The sequence below is a fragment of the Scyliorhinus canicula genome, chromosome 5 (genome assembly GCF_902713615.1).
Source record: "Scyliorhinus canicula chromosome 5, sScyCan1.1, whole genome shotgun sequence".
Classification (NCBI taxonomy): domain Eukaryota; kingdom Metazoa; phylum Chordata; class Chondrichthyes; order Carcharhiniformes; family Scyliorhinidae; genus Scyliorhinus; species Scyliorhinus canicula.
Genome location: NC_052150.1, coordinates 76,177,602 through 76,194,245, shown reverse-complemented (window position 1 = coordinate 76,194,245; position 16,644 = coordinate 76,177,602). Strand labels below are relative to the sequence as shown.

Here is a 16,644-nt window from a genome sequence, read left to right as displayed (position 1 = left end):
TAATATAATCAACCAATCACCTGCAAAACATTCAGATTACCAAACTGCAACAAAGTGGGCAGACATCTTTACCAATCATATTAGTATTAATGCAGATCCAAATGCATGCATGCATAGAAGGCTCAACACAAGTTAAGCAGCTCCCTGTACTAATTCTATTCCATTTGGTTAAAGTACGAATGCTACCATATTCAGCTTGAGACGCTTGAATGTGTGTCATGGGACAAAGATTACATTTGTATTCAAAAAGACAAAAATAGTTTTATTAAACATTTTTCCTCAACAGTTAACAAGAAATGGAAATCAACATCACGGAAGAAATTGGGCAGTACAAGTATTCAACAAAAACATTGCTGTAAAGTTTAAATTTATAAATAAAAGCTCAGCTTTCAAACCCAACTTGCAAAACTGGTCACAATTCCTTAATTTGAGAACAAATTGCTGCACCAGCTCAACATTGGAGCAGAATTTCCTTGACTGATTAGTTACTTCATGATCATCCCTGTTTATAGGCTTGAACTGAGGGCCAACTTGGAATAGTTACAGCCTGTAATGTACAAGTGACCGTTATTGTCAAATGGCACTTGGCAACTTTAATCAAGTACCCAAGTTTCAATTCATTATTTGCATTACAACAGCAAACTTATTGGATCTGAAGTGCCTGATCAGTTTCTTGGTTGTTTGAACCATCAACAAAAAAAAACCTGAGTGAATTGCAACTCAAGAAATAATGCATGAAAAATTATATTTCAAAGCCACACATTTATAAACTACCAATGAAACTTTACAACAGTGACGTTAGAAATTGGATATGGTTAAAATAATTAAGATAGCCACAATAGGTTGCTGAGCCAAATATACCGAAAGTTGGAACTCGACTGATCATTTGTCCAAATATAGCCACCATGTGCTATTTTTCCCACTTGCAGTTTAGTTTTTAAAAAATTGACAATGTAAGCAAACAGGTTCACACAAAAGCTATTTAAAATCAGGGTGACCGTGGTCTAAACTCAGATTTTCATGACAGATCTAATACAAGCTAGCTGCTGACGTGCACAACAATTTTTCTGGGAAACAGCCAATGCAGCCTTATTATTGTCAATAAAAGGAGAAGTACATTTGATATTTATGCATTTAATCAATCAATATATCCTAAGTAACAAATGTCCCAGTCTGAATGCATAAATTATCCAGCTGAAATTCACCTTGCAGTCAAAGGGCATTAAATAGATGGTGAACTTTATTCTTGGCGCAGGTTTTTAAACTGGACAATAACGGTACTTCTGAACATGAATACACAAATTTTCCACAACATCCTTTATTTTTACTGTACACTGCAAATTAATTTTCCTCATCATCTGTGGAATAGGAATGCCAGGTCAGTCTCTCTTCATAAAATGCAATCACAACCTGTGGACACTTAACATTGGCTTCCTTGGATGGGACCAGATCTGCATCATCAGAATCCTTCCTAAAGGATGCAAATAGAAAAAATGTTCACAATCACAATACAAGTAGTATTGGCCCAAATTTCCCAAAATATATTAAAACCTTCATGGCAGTTCTAATCACAATGCATTTGAAGATGCTCTATATATTGGACAGCAGATTGATGAATGGGACGAAATAATCACCAATCTCCTAATTCACGATTTCTATTTGTTTTCATTTAAAATCCCGCATCTGTTTAAAGCTCATTACTAAAATGTCAACCTGATATTACTGGGTTTATTTGAAATTGAGATAGTCTCAAGGGTGGGATCAGGGTTTCAGAACAAAGTAGTCCACGGTTTTGTGACCATGGAATCATATAAATATAGCAATAATGCAAATGCTTCTGGGCCACTTCGAATAGGTGGAATTTTTAAATAGGTAGAAATGACCTGTTCCTAGTTTCTCGGTTTCCTGGATTACAACAATGACTAGTGCCAAGGCACTAGATCTGGAAAGTTGTTTTTTTCCTTTGCTTGCCCAAATTTGGCTTTTGCAGGTTTTAGTATTCTCGTCAGGTAGATTTAATCAGAAATACTTTGGTAATATTAAATGCAGCATTATTTAATGAGACATGGGCATTGCAGGCAAGGCCAGCATTTGTTGCCCATCTCTATGCCCTTCAGAGGGCTGTTGAGCATCAACCACATTGCAAATTTCCTTCCCTAAAAGGACTTTAGCGAACCAGATGTTTTTTTACATTTGATGGTAGCTTCATGGTCACTATTAATGAGATTACATTAAAAAAATCAACTCCACCATGGTGGGATTTGAACCCATGTCCCAAAGCATTAGCTTGGCCTTCTGGATTGCTAGCCAAGTGACATTGTCACAACACCACTGTCATGCTGTTACTACACAATTGGAGATTTCTATCAATTCACATCAAATCCGAGCTCAAGCATGATTCAGAATAGAAATTCTTACCATTTCATTAGAAACATCAATTCACCACTCGAGTCTGTCGCGCCAATGATGCGTTCTGGCTCTAAACCCCTTGCAAAACCTCTTGGTTGGTTGTCATTCTTTTAAAAGGAAAAAGATTATTTACATACTTGCACAAGTCAACTGAAGTTTTAGAACACACAAATGTAAGCAAATGACAGAAAAAGGATTATACAATAGGAAAAAGGGTTTGAACCAAGTAAATCTGTCAGCTCAAGAAACTTTGATCAACTGGCATGGGCTAAAACAACTTCACATGAGGATGGATGTGACAAGGGTGAAGAGCAGAGATTGAAAAACCATTAAGTTCATGCTACAGCTGATATGGGCTTTAGTATATAATAATGGGTGGGTAGGGATGTGTTTCATTCCCCCAGATGTTACCAATTTTCAAATACTATCAAGGTGATTCCAGCACTACTCAATTACTTGCCCTCCTCTCATTTGGTCCCAGTACCACATTATTACACTTCAGAAGTCCACAACCTCACTTGCTAATTTGTTATTGTTACCACATCCTAATGCCATCATGGCTCACTGGCTCTTGGGACAGTAATCTTCACCTAATCCTAACAGGTTTTATTAGCTTCCCCATTAAGCGGAGCCATGCTAAAGGACAAAACTATAGAAGTTTAAAAGAGTTCAGCTAATTGTGACTATGTCAGGCCTTTGCTAATGCAATCCAAAACTCAAACCAACTGCTCCTCTCAAACAGTCCCGAGCACCTTCCTCCTCAGCTTCAACGGTTCACAGTATTTTTCTGGAAAAGATGCAATGATCCCCCATGTCCATAACACTGCACAAAGCATGCTGTGCTCCAAACAGCAGTGTGAAGAAACCTCTTGCCTCAAATGAGAAATTTGAAATCTATGTAGACATTGCAGCACTAAAAACAGAAACATGTTTCACAAGCAGCACTTTCTGCTCTGTTAAATTAGCTTTCCACCTGGCTATACATTCCATCACTTTTCCTGCTCGATTCGAATCCCCACAGATCTCTTTTGTCCATCTGATCACGCCCCCCCCCCCCCCCAATTCTATTTCTCCCCATGTTGGTACATAAGAATTGCTAAGATCCATGCCAACTTCCCCAACAAAATCTTCATTAGCTTTATACCATGTGGCAACTAATTCCCTTCTTGAAAAAAGTGAAGGATCTGGTGGAATGTAGGCCCATATCATTATTGAACACTGATGTGAAAGTATTGGCTAAGTTGATGAAGGGGAGGATGGAGGATCTTGTCCCGGGGATGGTTGCAGAATATCAAACGGGCTTCGTGAAAGGAAGGCAACTTGCGAGTAAGACGACTGTTGAATGTGGTGATGAATCCGTCAGGGGCTCTGGTGCCAGAGGTGGTGGCTTCCATGGATGCGGAGAAGGCATTTGATTGGGTGGAGTGGCGGTACATGTTTGATATTTTGGGCCGAGATTTGTGGCATGGGTGTGGTTGCTGGATGTGGCACCAAAGCAGAGCCTAACAACTAATAATATGAGTTTGTGTAGCTTTAACTTCACAGGGGCACGAGTGCCCTCTGTCGCCGTTATTGTTTGCGCTGGCCATAGAGCCGTTAGCGATGGCTCTCGGGGGCTCGGCGGAGTGGCAGGGGAATATGAGGTGACAGAGGGAGCATCGGGTGTCGCTCTATGCTGATTACCTTTTGCTGTATGTTTTGGATCCGCTGTAATGTATGGGAAGGATTATGGGCCAGCTGGGGAGGTTTGGAGGGTTCTCGGGGTATAAACTGAATGTGGGGAAAAGCGAGGTTTCCCAGTGAATGAGCTGGGACGGCGGGCAAATTTGGGGGGTGGGGGGTGGGAAAGGATGCCATTTACAGTAGCGAGGGATAGGTATTTGGGGGATCAGGTAGCGAGAGAATGGGTGGGGTTCCACAAGGACTTAACGAATCTGGTGGAGGCGGCCAGCAAGGATCTTAAAGAGGTGGGATAAACTACAGTTGACGTTGGCAGGGAGGGCCCAAGTGGTGAAAATTATTATGCTGTTTGTTTGTTTATCAACCTGTCCCGATGTTTATACCAAAGGCTTTTTTTTCGAACTTTGTAAGGGCGGGGAAGACCGAAGACCCCGCTACAGAGGTAGAGGCGTTGGCATTGCCGAACCTGCTTCATTATTATTGGGCGGCGAATGTAGATAAGGTGTGCCAATGGTGGGAAGGAGAAGGGTTAGAGCAGGTTAGATCAGAGGAGGAATCTTGTAAGGAATCTAGTTTTACGGTTATTGTGACGTCATTGTTGCCAATGGCTCAGAGTAGGTATTCAGGTAGCCCAGTGGCGATATGCAATCAGTTAAGGAGTCATTTTAGGGTGGAAATGATGTCAGTGTTAACAACACTGTGCGAGAAAGGGTTTGAGGGGTGAGGGCGAGAGAAAAGGAGAGGGAAGAGGTGAGAGGGGGAGAGAGCGTGCGAAAGAGGGGAATTGGGGATATGTACAAGTGGGGACCTGGGAGAAAGAGGCAAGCAGGTGGTGAAGATCAAGGGGAGTTGGGAGGGGAGATCAATTGGAGAGTGTGGAGTGAGGTGCTGTGGAGGATAAATGGGACCTCCTGTTGTGCAAAGATGAGCCTGATAGACCTGGGGGTGCAGGTTGCCCGGGAGTGGGGTGGGCTCTGCAGGTACAACATTTCTAGTTTGGTGGGGAGAATGAAAGCTGATCTGGCAAGGTGGGACAGTCTCCCTCTGTCACTGGCAGATTGGGTACAGGCGGTTAAAATGAATTGCCGCGATTTTTGTTTATTTTTCAATGCCTGCCAAAGGCTTTTTTCAGAGAGATTGAGGGATCACGTTGTTCATATGGGGAGGGAAGGTGGCCAGAGTTAGAAAGGTGCTGCTACAGAGGGGAAGGCAGGCAGGGGGTTTGGGTCTTCCGAACCTGCTGTACAACTAGTGGGCGGCGAATGTGGACAAGGTTCGGAGCTGGGTCAGAGGGGTTGATTCCCAGTGGGTCGGAATGGAGGATAGTTTGTGCAGGGGGTCGGGATTGAAAGCACTAGGAACAGCGCCACTCCCGATGGCCCCGGGGAAATACTTGGGAGTCCGGTAATAATGAAATGAAAATTGCTTATCGTCACGAGTAGGCTTCAATGAAGTTACTGTGAAAAGCCCCTAGTCGCCACATTCTGGCGCCTGTCCGGGGAGGCTGGTACGGGAATAATAATAGCTTCATTGAGAATTTGGAGGCAGTTTCGCCAACACTATGGGTTGGGGGCAGGGTCACGGCAAATGCTGATTCGGGGGAACCACAGATTTGAGCCAGGGAGGTGGGATGGAAATTTTTGGAAATGGGAGGAGAAGGGGATTAAGACACTAAAAGATTTGTTTCTTCAGGGTCGGTTTGCAGGATTGAAGGAGCTGGAAGCGAAGAATGGGCTGGAGCAGGGGGAAATGTAGGTTCGAGATTTTGCCAGAAAGGAGATACAGAACTTCCTGGAGGAGCCGGCCTCCACATTGCTGGAGGAGGTGCTGACGACAGGGGGACTGGAGAAGGGGGTAGTGTCAGCGGTTTATGGAGCTATTTTGGAGAAGGCACCACTGGAAGGTATCAAAGCAAAGTGGGAGGAAGAGTTGGGAGAGGATTATGGAGGGGACGGGGTTCTGGTGTGAGGTGCTCCGGAGGGTGAAAGCCTCCACCTTGTGTGCGAGGTTGGGGCTGATGCAGCTGAAGGTGGTATACAGAGTACACCTCACGAGGGCAAGGATGAGCCGATTCTTTGAAGAAGTACATGTGAGTTTAACTTTATCTCCACTACCTCATTCTAACACTTCAGCTGCTGTTCATCTGTTCTCTTATCTCTGCTTTTGAAGATCTTCTCTTGTAATTGATCACCGATTCCATACCATTATTACGTAGTACTCCCTCTTTGCTCCCCTAGACCACAGAGTTTCAAACTTGGAACACACAACTGACCTAGTTAATGACTGTCAGATCTCCTTTCACCATTTTGAACATTAGTGTCACCATTGTCTTCAGTAAAATCCTTAGTACTTCAGGATCATTAAGGGGCAGGTGCCTTTTCTTAATTGAATATTTACCTCCTAAAGCTTCATTTGTTGTCCACTTCACCTTCAGATAATTGATTTTGTCTGAGACCAATCTTGTAGTACTTACCATCTCGCCTCCTTTCACCCACTTACTTCTAATCTCTGGTTACTATTTCCATACTATTCTATGATTCTATTTCTGCTCCTTCCATGGCCAAACTTAACACTATTACCATGGGCTGCTTTAGTTGCTCTCTATTCAGTTGCTATTCCTGGTCCCTATCGTCTCTAACACTGGATAGAAGATAATATGGCACCTTTGAAGAGCAGGGGAATATTCTTGGTTTCATGGCCAACATTTATCGTTCAACTAACACCGTATCACCATAACAGGTTAGCGTTGTCATGTGACACTCTCCCAATACTCCACTAAGCACAGCATACTTCTTAACCTCATTCCCTTCAACCTCAGCAGTGTTCGACGAAGTCAACCGCCTGGAATTTTCTACTGACATTATGGATTGAGTTTATGCTGTGTGGTGAAGTTGTCCAACTTTTGTCATTTTATGCACAGAACCATTTTCCTCCCCTGTGCAGTCCTATGGGACTGTCATTTTCTACCATTTAAATAAAGTTAGTACATCTACAACAGTCTCTCTTTTTATCGCCACTATCACTACTGAAGCCCCACAATAATCTTTCCTTGAATCTCTTGATCACATCAGTCATCTAGAATGCTCATTTCCACCTCTCCAACAGAGGCCACCTCATTGCCAGTTACCCACATCAACACTTCAGACCATCATATTATTATAACATCTACCTATAAGCTTTATCATTATCATTACCACCTTCACCTATTGGCAGCTTGCTCCCAACACTGAAATTAACAGGTCTTCCCTCATCTACAAAATGTCATAATCATAGTTTTGCCCCAATGTTTCCCTACCCCCAACCACATTACCACTGGTGGCATGGCATTCCTTTCTTCCCTGAACACCAACCCCTGCTTAAAAACCCATCTTCAACAGAAGAGGAACACCCAAATTCTTTGTACTCATTCCTTTATTTATCTATCACCAGTTCTTTAGTTAATTTCTTCTGAACTCCCAGCATTATAATTTATATTCAGCACTCATGGGACCAACTAAGAAAATAAACACAAAGCAAGACAATTTTACAAAGTATCACAGGGAGACCAATGTTCAGAATGTCAATCATATGGAATCTCAAATGCCAAAATGCTAGCAGTCCCATAAAAACACCACTCACCAAGTTGATCATCATTTGCAATAAATTAAATTTATCTCTGGGCTAAGGTGTTAGGCAGGTGGCAATCTGATGTAAATTGGTAGTAAACTCATGACCCGAATTTATACCATCTGCTACATACTTCCTAATTGACTCAGATTCACAGTGTTTGAGTGGAATGGGAATAATCAAGTGCCTAAAGTCCCAAGTGCATTGATACTACTCTTAATATACCCAGTAACTAGACACAGAAAAGAACTGGCTGTGGCTAGGCAGCAGAGCTCTTGCTTGCAATCTTATACAAGAATTAGACAATTACTTTGCACAGCCCTGTCGTAAAGTAAATAAAAGCTGTTTGAGCTGAAGCAGTCTGGAAATATCAATCTGAAGACAGTGGCTTACTGGATCCTTTTTCTTTTTTGGCTTGTTTTCTTCACTCTCATTTTCAGAGACAGATTTTCTTTTGAATCCATCAGTACGCTCCTTGGTAGCCTTTTGGGAATCCAGAAACTCCTGAATCAACTCTGGGCAATCTAAATTATCCTCTGGCTCCCATGTATTGTCTGCACTGAAACAGGTTCATATCAAAAAAATTAAATAAGTTTATACTCAGAATACTCTCTTTAGCATATTTAGCAGGGATGTTATTAAATTAGTTTAATAAAAGATGGGGAAAGAAAATGCATGACACAAAACACACGAGAAATTTGTACCACTGGCACGCACAATCCAGTTCTTCCCAAGAAACAGTAATTAAATGTAAAAAAAAGTAGATTTAAAAATGACTAGAAACGTTAAATTATTAGAGGTTTACATTGTTTAAAAAGATCCCATACTTAACTGTTTAAGATTCCATAATGCAAGTCCATGCAACTTAAAAGCTGAACCAAGATAAATTTCTTAACATTCATGTCTGCTTGGATTTAGAGGTCTGTTCAGATACAGCCTACAGCAGGGATTACGCCACTGGGTATTTCTGGATTACAGTATCCTCCAAGCTATGTTGTAAAATGCATACAGCACAAGAGGTTACCAAACAAGCATGAATCATGCTGCACATTGGAACACCAGGGACACCAATATTCAATGCTGCAGAGTAGAGAATAAGGAACTGCTGCCATGACTTTGATCACAGTGTCAAGACAATCACTTTAAGGGATTACCAATGCAAAATATGGCAATGTGGCAGCTGAATTATGTGCACAACATAAAGTAGTATGCCATTTTGTAATTAAAGAGAAAAAAAGATGGGAATCAAGAGACTGCAACTTCTCAAATGTTGTGAACCTCTTGTGAGCTTGCTTGCTGTTGTCATCAGCACACTAACCTATCTCGATACTAAAGGATTGGATGCTACAGCACTCCGCAGAACTACTTCAACATCTTGATTATATGCTCCTCGATTCAGTCAGGGGGTGGTACAGTGGCACAGCACTGCTCCCTCACAGTGCCAGGGGCCCGGGTTCAATTCCAGGCTGGTCAGTGTGGAGTTTGCACGTTCTCCCAGTGTCTCCGTGGGTTTCCTCCAAGTGCTCCGGTTTTCTCCCGCAGTACAAAGATGTGCAAGTTAGGTGAATTGAAAATACTCAATTGCCCCTTCGTGTCCAGGGATGTGTAGGTTAGTTTAAGGGGTTATTAGGATAGGTGGTGGAGAAGTGGGCTTGGGTAGAGTGCTCCTTCAGGGTCCGTGCAACTCAGTGGGCTAAATGACTTCCTTCTGTATAGTAGTGATTTTATTATTCTCCAGTGATTCTATGATTCTCAGTTAGAAGCAAATTATTTAAAAAAAAACAATTTTACTATATTTAATAGCGCCAGTAAGATATCAAGTTTGACGGCCATTTGAAGTGCGTTACCAAACATCAGATTTAATTTTAGTTATGAGCTCAGAAGCTTACCATACTGTTCAATTCTGCAGAAGATTCAACCATTTCACCATGAAAAAGAAATTAAAGAGCAGGAAAACAAGTTATTAAATAGGTTGCCTGTGCAGTAAAACTCCTTACTCTGTGAAACCTTTCCATTTCAGAAGGTACTCAACCCTTCCTTGTACAACCCGTCTGTCTAACACTCTTTCGACAATATATTCTTCAGGCTGAACATCCTCAGACTTTTTCGTCTTGCTACCTTGTTTCTTTCCCATTTTAGCTGTTTAAAAAAAAAGGACAGGATGATAAAGCACACAGCAGTCGCAATAACAATGTTTAAATGTACTTAATTTGCACTGAAATTTAGAAATGGTAAATCAAAAATTGGTAATATCAATACACTCAATTCCCCATGCTCACCTTGTATGTTACAATCAAGTCCAAGCTAAGGCCAGTATTTGGGTTTAAAAACACTGTTTTTGCCATTCGACTGAGGAGACTATGTCTCTCATGATGTCTACTGATATTAAGTACAGTATGAATAACAGATGTTTGAGGTTCCACTTCGGGTTTGCACAGCTCTGATCTAGGGTTGAACCAAACAGCCCACCAGCAGCACCCAACTCACTTAGTGTAGTTGGTTAGTCCCTATATGCAAGTGGTCTGTAGCTTTGTAGGCTAATGCACCTCAATTGCATATCCAAGTACTTCAAATGTTAAGACGTTTTATTCCTTTCAGACATGAACCGCATCATCCTCTAGGCCAAATTAAAAGTCTCAAACTGCACCACCCCGTTCAATCCTTCCACCAATTTATTTTAAATGTTGCAGTTGGGAAATATATGCTCAAAACATGTCTGCACGTGTATGTAGACAGTTAGAGGAACCAAAAAAACTTTTACAAAATTGAAGTCTGCTCTCCAAGTATTGAACACAATCTCTGGAGGCCATGTGACCTCCTTCTCATAGTTGCACTTGAAACTGTTACACGAGATGTGAGACATGTTCAAGCATGTCCCAAGACTGAAGTACTACATGCTGCAGAATCTAGGTACAGATCCACAAGTGAGCATTTAATCATGTATTCTCATTTTTGTTCAAAGAAATTGCTTCCCTCCTCCTCTTCAACCCATGCCAAATATGCCCAACTGAAATTGAAGTAATCACAAGGTACCCGAGCAACAATTTCAAAATGTTATCAATAACTCACAATAAGAAAAACGTTAAAATAATCAGTAAGATATAGGCAGACAAAACAGAAAATCAGAAGGCGCATTCTAATTTAGTCTTTCAATAAATTAACGCTACATATAACCGGATTAGAAAAATCAATTGGAGAATCAGAATTAATAATAACTTGTCACAAGTAGGCTTCAATGAAGTTACTGTGAAAAGCCCCCAGTTGCCACATTCCGGCGCCTGTTTGGTGAGGCCGGTACAGGAAGTGAACCCGCGCTGCTGGCATTGTTCTGCATTGCAAGCCAGCTATTTAGCCCACTGTGCTAAACTAGTGCAAATAGTGCAAGCCAAAAACAGCTAGAATTATTGAATTGAACATCTTTATTGGGATTTGAACTCAATGTCTGGACCAGTGGCTAAGTACTGAGCCATTAGGCTACTCCACTGTCCTATCTTTACCCTCCATTCATCCACAAATGAATGTCGAACTGAAGCAGAGAGCAGAGACAGGGAAGCTAAACATTGGTTTCCATGCCAGGAGGGCAATGGAACACTGATCCTCAAAAGGAACTGGTTTCTAACACGTCTCCATGAAGATGATTTGCATTTGGGACACTTCCAGTTCAAATCAATTTTGAGTTGACCCAAGTGTTATAATTCAGATGGAAAAACAAAAGGACTGAATTCCCTCAAACAGCATAACCAGCTCAGTTATGCCAAAATTCACACCACTTCCCACGCTAGCCAACACTGTCAAAATTTCAGAAAATCTCATTAATATGAGAATGGAATGCAGGAAAACCAAACATAAGCAAGCAAAAAAAAAGATCAGGACCTAGAGGAAAGTGTAAGCCATAAACCATATTCTTTAATTTATTCATATTAGGCACACATTTAAGAAAAAGTAATTTCGGAACCTTTTCAATTTTTAATGTGACCCATTCTGATGTCATAAAATTCATTCAAAGATTTAGAAAATAGAACGCAGAAAGGAAAATATAGAAACACCATAAAGCAGCAGAAATGGCAGATGTTACTCGGTGCTTAAAAATGGAGTGTAAATATACAACCAATTCAGATTCATCATCAATGCAGCAAACTCAGCTGATTTCTTATGAATGTGATGGGAGTTATGTTAATAAGCAAAAGAGGGTTCCAGCAGAGGTGTAACTGAAGTGGCACAAAAATTTGAAGAAACTTGGAAGTAAAGCACAAGCTCCTTGAAATGTGTAATTCTTGACCTTCCGCACTAATAATTTACATGCCATTCTAGCCATTATTCCAGCAGAACTAGCAAGAAAATTCCAGCCCAGTAACAATTTTGAATTATTCAAGGCACTGGTGAAATAGAACTGAAGGAAAAGATTTGCAAACCTCCCTACAGAAAGGCAGAACAATCTGTAGCAGACATAGTAGTCACCAGTGATATGTGCGCAGACCATGGAAAGCACATGTCCCTCAGAACGGTTTTGTTGGTTATCCTGGGCGTATAAAAACTAGGATGGCCCTCCTAAGGATTTTAATGGTCTACAAATGCATTCTGTGGCTCAGGAAATAAGCTAGAGCTAACCCAAACAACAATTACTGCTGTTAGAGATTTTGAAACAAACTAATTTATGGGGTAAAAGAAAATATGCATGCTATTTTTATGGGGAAAAATAAGAATCAACCCAGGAAAAGATAGTAAGATGTGCTCTTTGGGAATCAAAATTTGGATCATTTAAAATTGTTTTGCAATTCTGTTGCATTTTATAGTTCATTTCATCCATTCAAGATCAATTGTAAATGTGCTAAAATAACCATATAGAAATTCAAGGGAGGCGGGGGAGGGGGAGAGAAAATGAAGAAAAGTCACTGGTCCACTTTTTTTGGTGTCTTTGGCTAGTCGGCTTTGTATTAGGACCCTTAAGAGTAAACAAAAATGTTTTTCCAATCAACTGGTTTAGTTTTCCAAGACAAAGGAAATTGTCTAACTCACTGCACTATTAAGATCCCTACTAGTTTGTTTTTTTTATATTTAAGCCACCACAATAGCAGTTTGGCTAATTGTTGAACAAAGAGGAAAAATACTGTACGCAAATTCAATCTCTTGTTTGTGCTCAGCAACACAAGCTTCCAGGTAGTGCCCCCGAGGATGAAAACCTAGTAATAGTTTGACATTCCTGCTGAAAGCATGCGTACAGACAGACATTTGGAATCAGTGAATTGAAATTGGTCGTAATTTCCCCTTCTCTTTCACATCTCCCCATCACCAAAATTTGACAGCATTTCCTATACTCAGTTTCAAGGTGACTGAAAACGTGCTGCATTTTGTGTTGCAAGTTGTAAGCTCGAAAGCCTGTTTCCCCCTTACCATCCTTTTCTACAAAAATAATTGACTAACCCCTATTACTGTTTGAGGATCACATACATGCAACAGTGGGAATAAGCCAAATCAACTTTGGGTAAAGCAATCACTTAGGAGTTTTCCTTCCAGTATTTTATGCAGTGAATAGCTGAGCCATACATATTAGATAAGCCCTATGATTTAATTCCGGCCTACACTAGCTAATCCTAACTGGGATAAGAGATATAACTCAGTTCCTCTAGGTTAAAAGGGAAAAGAACAAACTTATTTTAGCTATCCTGAAGTGCACATCAATATTAAGAAAAGGACAAGATTAAGTTTGGCTACAAAGCCCACTTTCCAGTCAGCGAATGCTAAATGACAAGCACCACATGTAAATGGATCTTAGAAAACTGCACTCCAATAAAGCACGGGGAGATAGGGATGCAGAGAAGTCTAAAAATTACTTTCAGAATTTAAACCATGTATACTGCCCTGAAACCAAAATATTACTACTCCATCATTAGTCATTTATTCACTTTTGACTAAACCAAACACAGACAGCACCTGCAATTTTAACATTTCAGGAGTACTCAATGTTGAACCTTTCATTAAAATTCCTGGGCGAAGGAAATCCAAGTTATCTTGTTCCATTTCAATACTGTCAATCCATAAAACTGAAAGATGTTAAGTGATGGCTTGTCAGCAGTTGATCAGGGTATATTGTTCTATAGAATTATTCCCATTTTACAAAGTAGAACACTTTTGTTTCTACAGTTGAACTGTAACTTGGATCTAACAGCACAAGAAAAAAGGACAAGAAGCAGCCATCCTCTTGAATGGCGGAGCAGGCTTGAGGGCCAAACAGCCGACTCCTGTTCCCATTTCTTTTGTCTTTAAGAGTTTCACATCCGAATTGGGTGGATTTAAGTACAATGAGTAAAAGAGGTCTTGTAGAGCAGTGGGTAGTATTTCAGCCGTTTGGCTCGAAGCTCTGAATTAGAGTCCCACCCCAGGATTTAATGGTCAAGGTACATTCATAATAGTCAAACTTCCAACACGACACACGCCAATAGCAATAAGAGCAGGCAATATTCCTGGTCAGCCAGGTACTGGGAACAACACTGGCACCTCTTCAATCACTATCCATAGCTCCAGACTGCAACATACATGTTAAAGTGCATGTTGCCATAGCAGCTCAGACTAGAGTGAACTGTAACACACCATCAAGTTTCAGAATTTGGTTGTCAGGAAGATAGACAAGTAAGGAGTACATTTATCTGAAGTTGCGAGCTTCTGCATTTGTTTCACAAAAGGTTTTTGTTAATGTATACACATCGTTACAAAGAACCACACCAAGCATATTTAAGTTCCAATAACAAATCTAAAAATATAATTGAGCATTTTTCCTAGTTCCACTGAACACATCCATGATATTCCCCACTTACGAGCTCTATGTTAGATCCTGGATGAACAGCTGACCATCAGAATTTGAATATTTAACAAATTCAAATAACAAAATGGCAGATTTTCAATTTGCAAGTCCTTTGTCAACTCGTGGCACAATAACTATCTCTGAATGGTGTCAATTGCATGAAAAGTCATTGTCCCAAGAGAAAATGTCAACCTCATTCTGTACTCAGAATGGTAGACCTGGCACCACAACAGGAACTCAGGTTTTCATTGTTTAGGGCATGGGAGTTGACAAACAAATTTTACTCAATGTTCTACATATTGTCAAATGGTTAGGTACTGTAAATGGGATATAACATGATGTATTTGTGTTTTATTATTTGTAAACATGGATTAACTCACTAGTAGAAACAAGGCTAATAGGAGAAAAAAAGGAATCTTCAACCGTGGTCATCTTCTACTTTGTATCCGCCTACTCAAGTCCCTAGGAAAAAATAATCAGCAATTGCTCACATAGATATACAAAGTCAGCATTTCAAACATTTACATTTTGGTGTAAACATGATATTAACTATTGTAAAACTCAGACTTTTTTTTAATAGAAAAGGGATACATAGTGCAAGATGGCAAAGGTTATAGGAACCCAATCTAGATCAGTTAACTGGCCAGAAACATTCCTAAAGCAAAATCATATCAAATCAATGAATTCAAATTTATAAATTTGTTCCTGTTGTGTAGCATGGATTCAAGCACAGATGTGTAAATTTAATACAAAGTCAAACTTTTGCCAAATTTTAAAGACAACTATTCTGAGGCACAATAGTAATTACAAAACTGAGTACACAGACCATTGACAACCCTGTCAACATGATCACACCAACTAATTGGCCACCGGGAAAAAAAACTTTATTTGTGACTACGCTTAACCGCCGAATTCCACTTTTCTTGCCTAATCCGAAAAGATTCGCTCGTTCACCATTTTAAGTTGTTTTTTAGTGGTGTTCTCCGAGAACCGAAGAAATAAACCTATAACTTTCCTTCGACTTTCCCCATATTGGAAAAACGAATTAAAAATAACTCCAAGCCTCAAGCTGAATTTCCGTTCATGCCCCCTTCACGATTCAGCTGGATCTCGAAAGTGTCAGCTTGATCATTAATTTTCAGTGTTTATTAAGCAAATGCAAGTAACCGACTTCCGCACCAGGGAGGGATTAAAATCTCGCTTAAACGGCCTAGTTACGCATCAACCTTAGTTTTGCATAAATAACTTGTGCAACGACAAAAAAAACACACACAAACAACGGGAATAAAATACAAAACAGTTCTTGACTGAACAAAAACTGAACTCAATTCCCCCAGATACGTGATATCATGGTGGGTGCAAAATGCCCCCGCCGCGAATGATCGACCATCTTCATCACCACTCCCCCACCCAACAAGATAAATAAGGAACAAGTCCTTGAAACCTTCGCTCAACAACCAAAATAAACACTAAAAAAAAACCACACACACAGATTCAGCTGATTATAATGGAGAAACTTCCGTGAGCTCCCGCTACGCAGCGGGCACACAAATAAAAAATCTACTGAGTCTAGGGCCTACACCATTCTGGTCTACTCATTATTTAAATGGAAGTTTTTAATCAGTTGGGCGATTTAATCTGAAACAGCCGGGGAGCTGCTAGGCCCGCACTGTGCGGTTTAGGTTGGGGGTCGGGAGCCACGGGACTGTGGTAAGCAGTGAAACTCTATTCGGCTGGCTTGCAAGCTAGCAGCCTGCCCTACCTGCCCAGATTCAGTGTCACTCCACCAGCCGGGCTCCTCTCTCTCTCTCTGGGTTTCACTTGCAGTCCCGCCAAAAACACGCGCTGACGCCACGCGCATGCGCACACTTCTCCACAAGGCACCCCCGTTTGTAATTTATACAATTTAACTCAACACAAGCTATTTATTACCTGGTATTTGGGCGTTAAAGTTGAAAATCTGCCTTTTGGGGGGTTCAAAAATAGCGTCATTTTATTTTTCAAGCACTCGCGCCCGTCACGTGATCCAGATTAAATTTTGGGGGAATTAATTTTACAAACTACATCAATGGATTGAACTGTTTTTTCATGCGGGAGAAATCATATCCTTCGCCAACATCGCCTGGAAAAAATTGAAAAAGTGATTTTAA

At 40.6% G+C, this 16,644-nt stretch overlaps 1 protein-coding gene across 2 annotated transcripts; it reads right to left on the bottom strand.

Moving 5' to 3' along the window:
• Positions 1-239: 239 nt before the first annotated feature.
• On the bottom strand, positions 240-16,363 carry LOC119966058 (chromobox protein homolog 3-like). Of its 2 annotated transcripts, XM_038797247.1 has the most exons (6): positions 16,257-16,363; positions 14,875-14,956; positions 9,693-9,834; positions 8,089-8,254; positions 2,419-2,516; positions 240-1,471 (listed from the first exon to the last, which is right to left on the bottom strand). In XM_038797247.1, exons 2-6 carry the CDS (start codon positions 14,924-14,926, stop codon positions 1,342-1,344), a joined length of 588 nt encoding a protein of 195 aa, XP_038653175.1. In that variant the 5' UTR covers positions 14,927-14,956; positions 16,257-16,363; the 3' UTR covers positions 240-1,341. The 2 variants fall into 2 exon arrangements, with proteins under 2 accessions (XP_038653175.1, XP_038653176.1); XM_038797248.1 differs by lacking the exon at positions 14,875-14,956 and having other exon boundaries at positions 16,257-16,328.
• Between the last annotated feature and the right edge of the window lie 281 nt (positions 16,364-16,644).

Excerpts from the sequence above, each read along its gene's own strand:
- LOC119966058 (XM_038797247.1), bottom strand. The coding sequence starts at position 14,926 with ATGACCACGGTTGAAGATTCCTTTTTTTCTCCTATTAGCCTTGTTTCT. Across the intron at positions 8,255-9,692 it reads AAATGGAAAGGTTTCACAGA|TGCAGACAATACATGGGAGC; the intron begins GTAAGGAGTTTT and ends AACCTGTTTCAG. Across the intron at positions 1,472-2,418 it reads TTGATGTTTCTAATGAAATG|GAAGGATTCTGATGATGCAG; the intron begins GTAAGAATTTCT and ends TGCATCCTTTAG.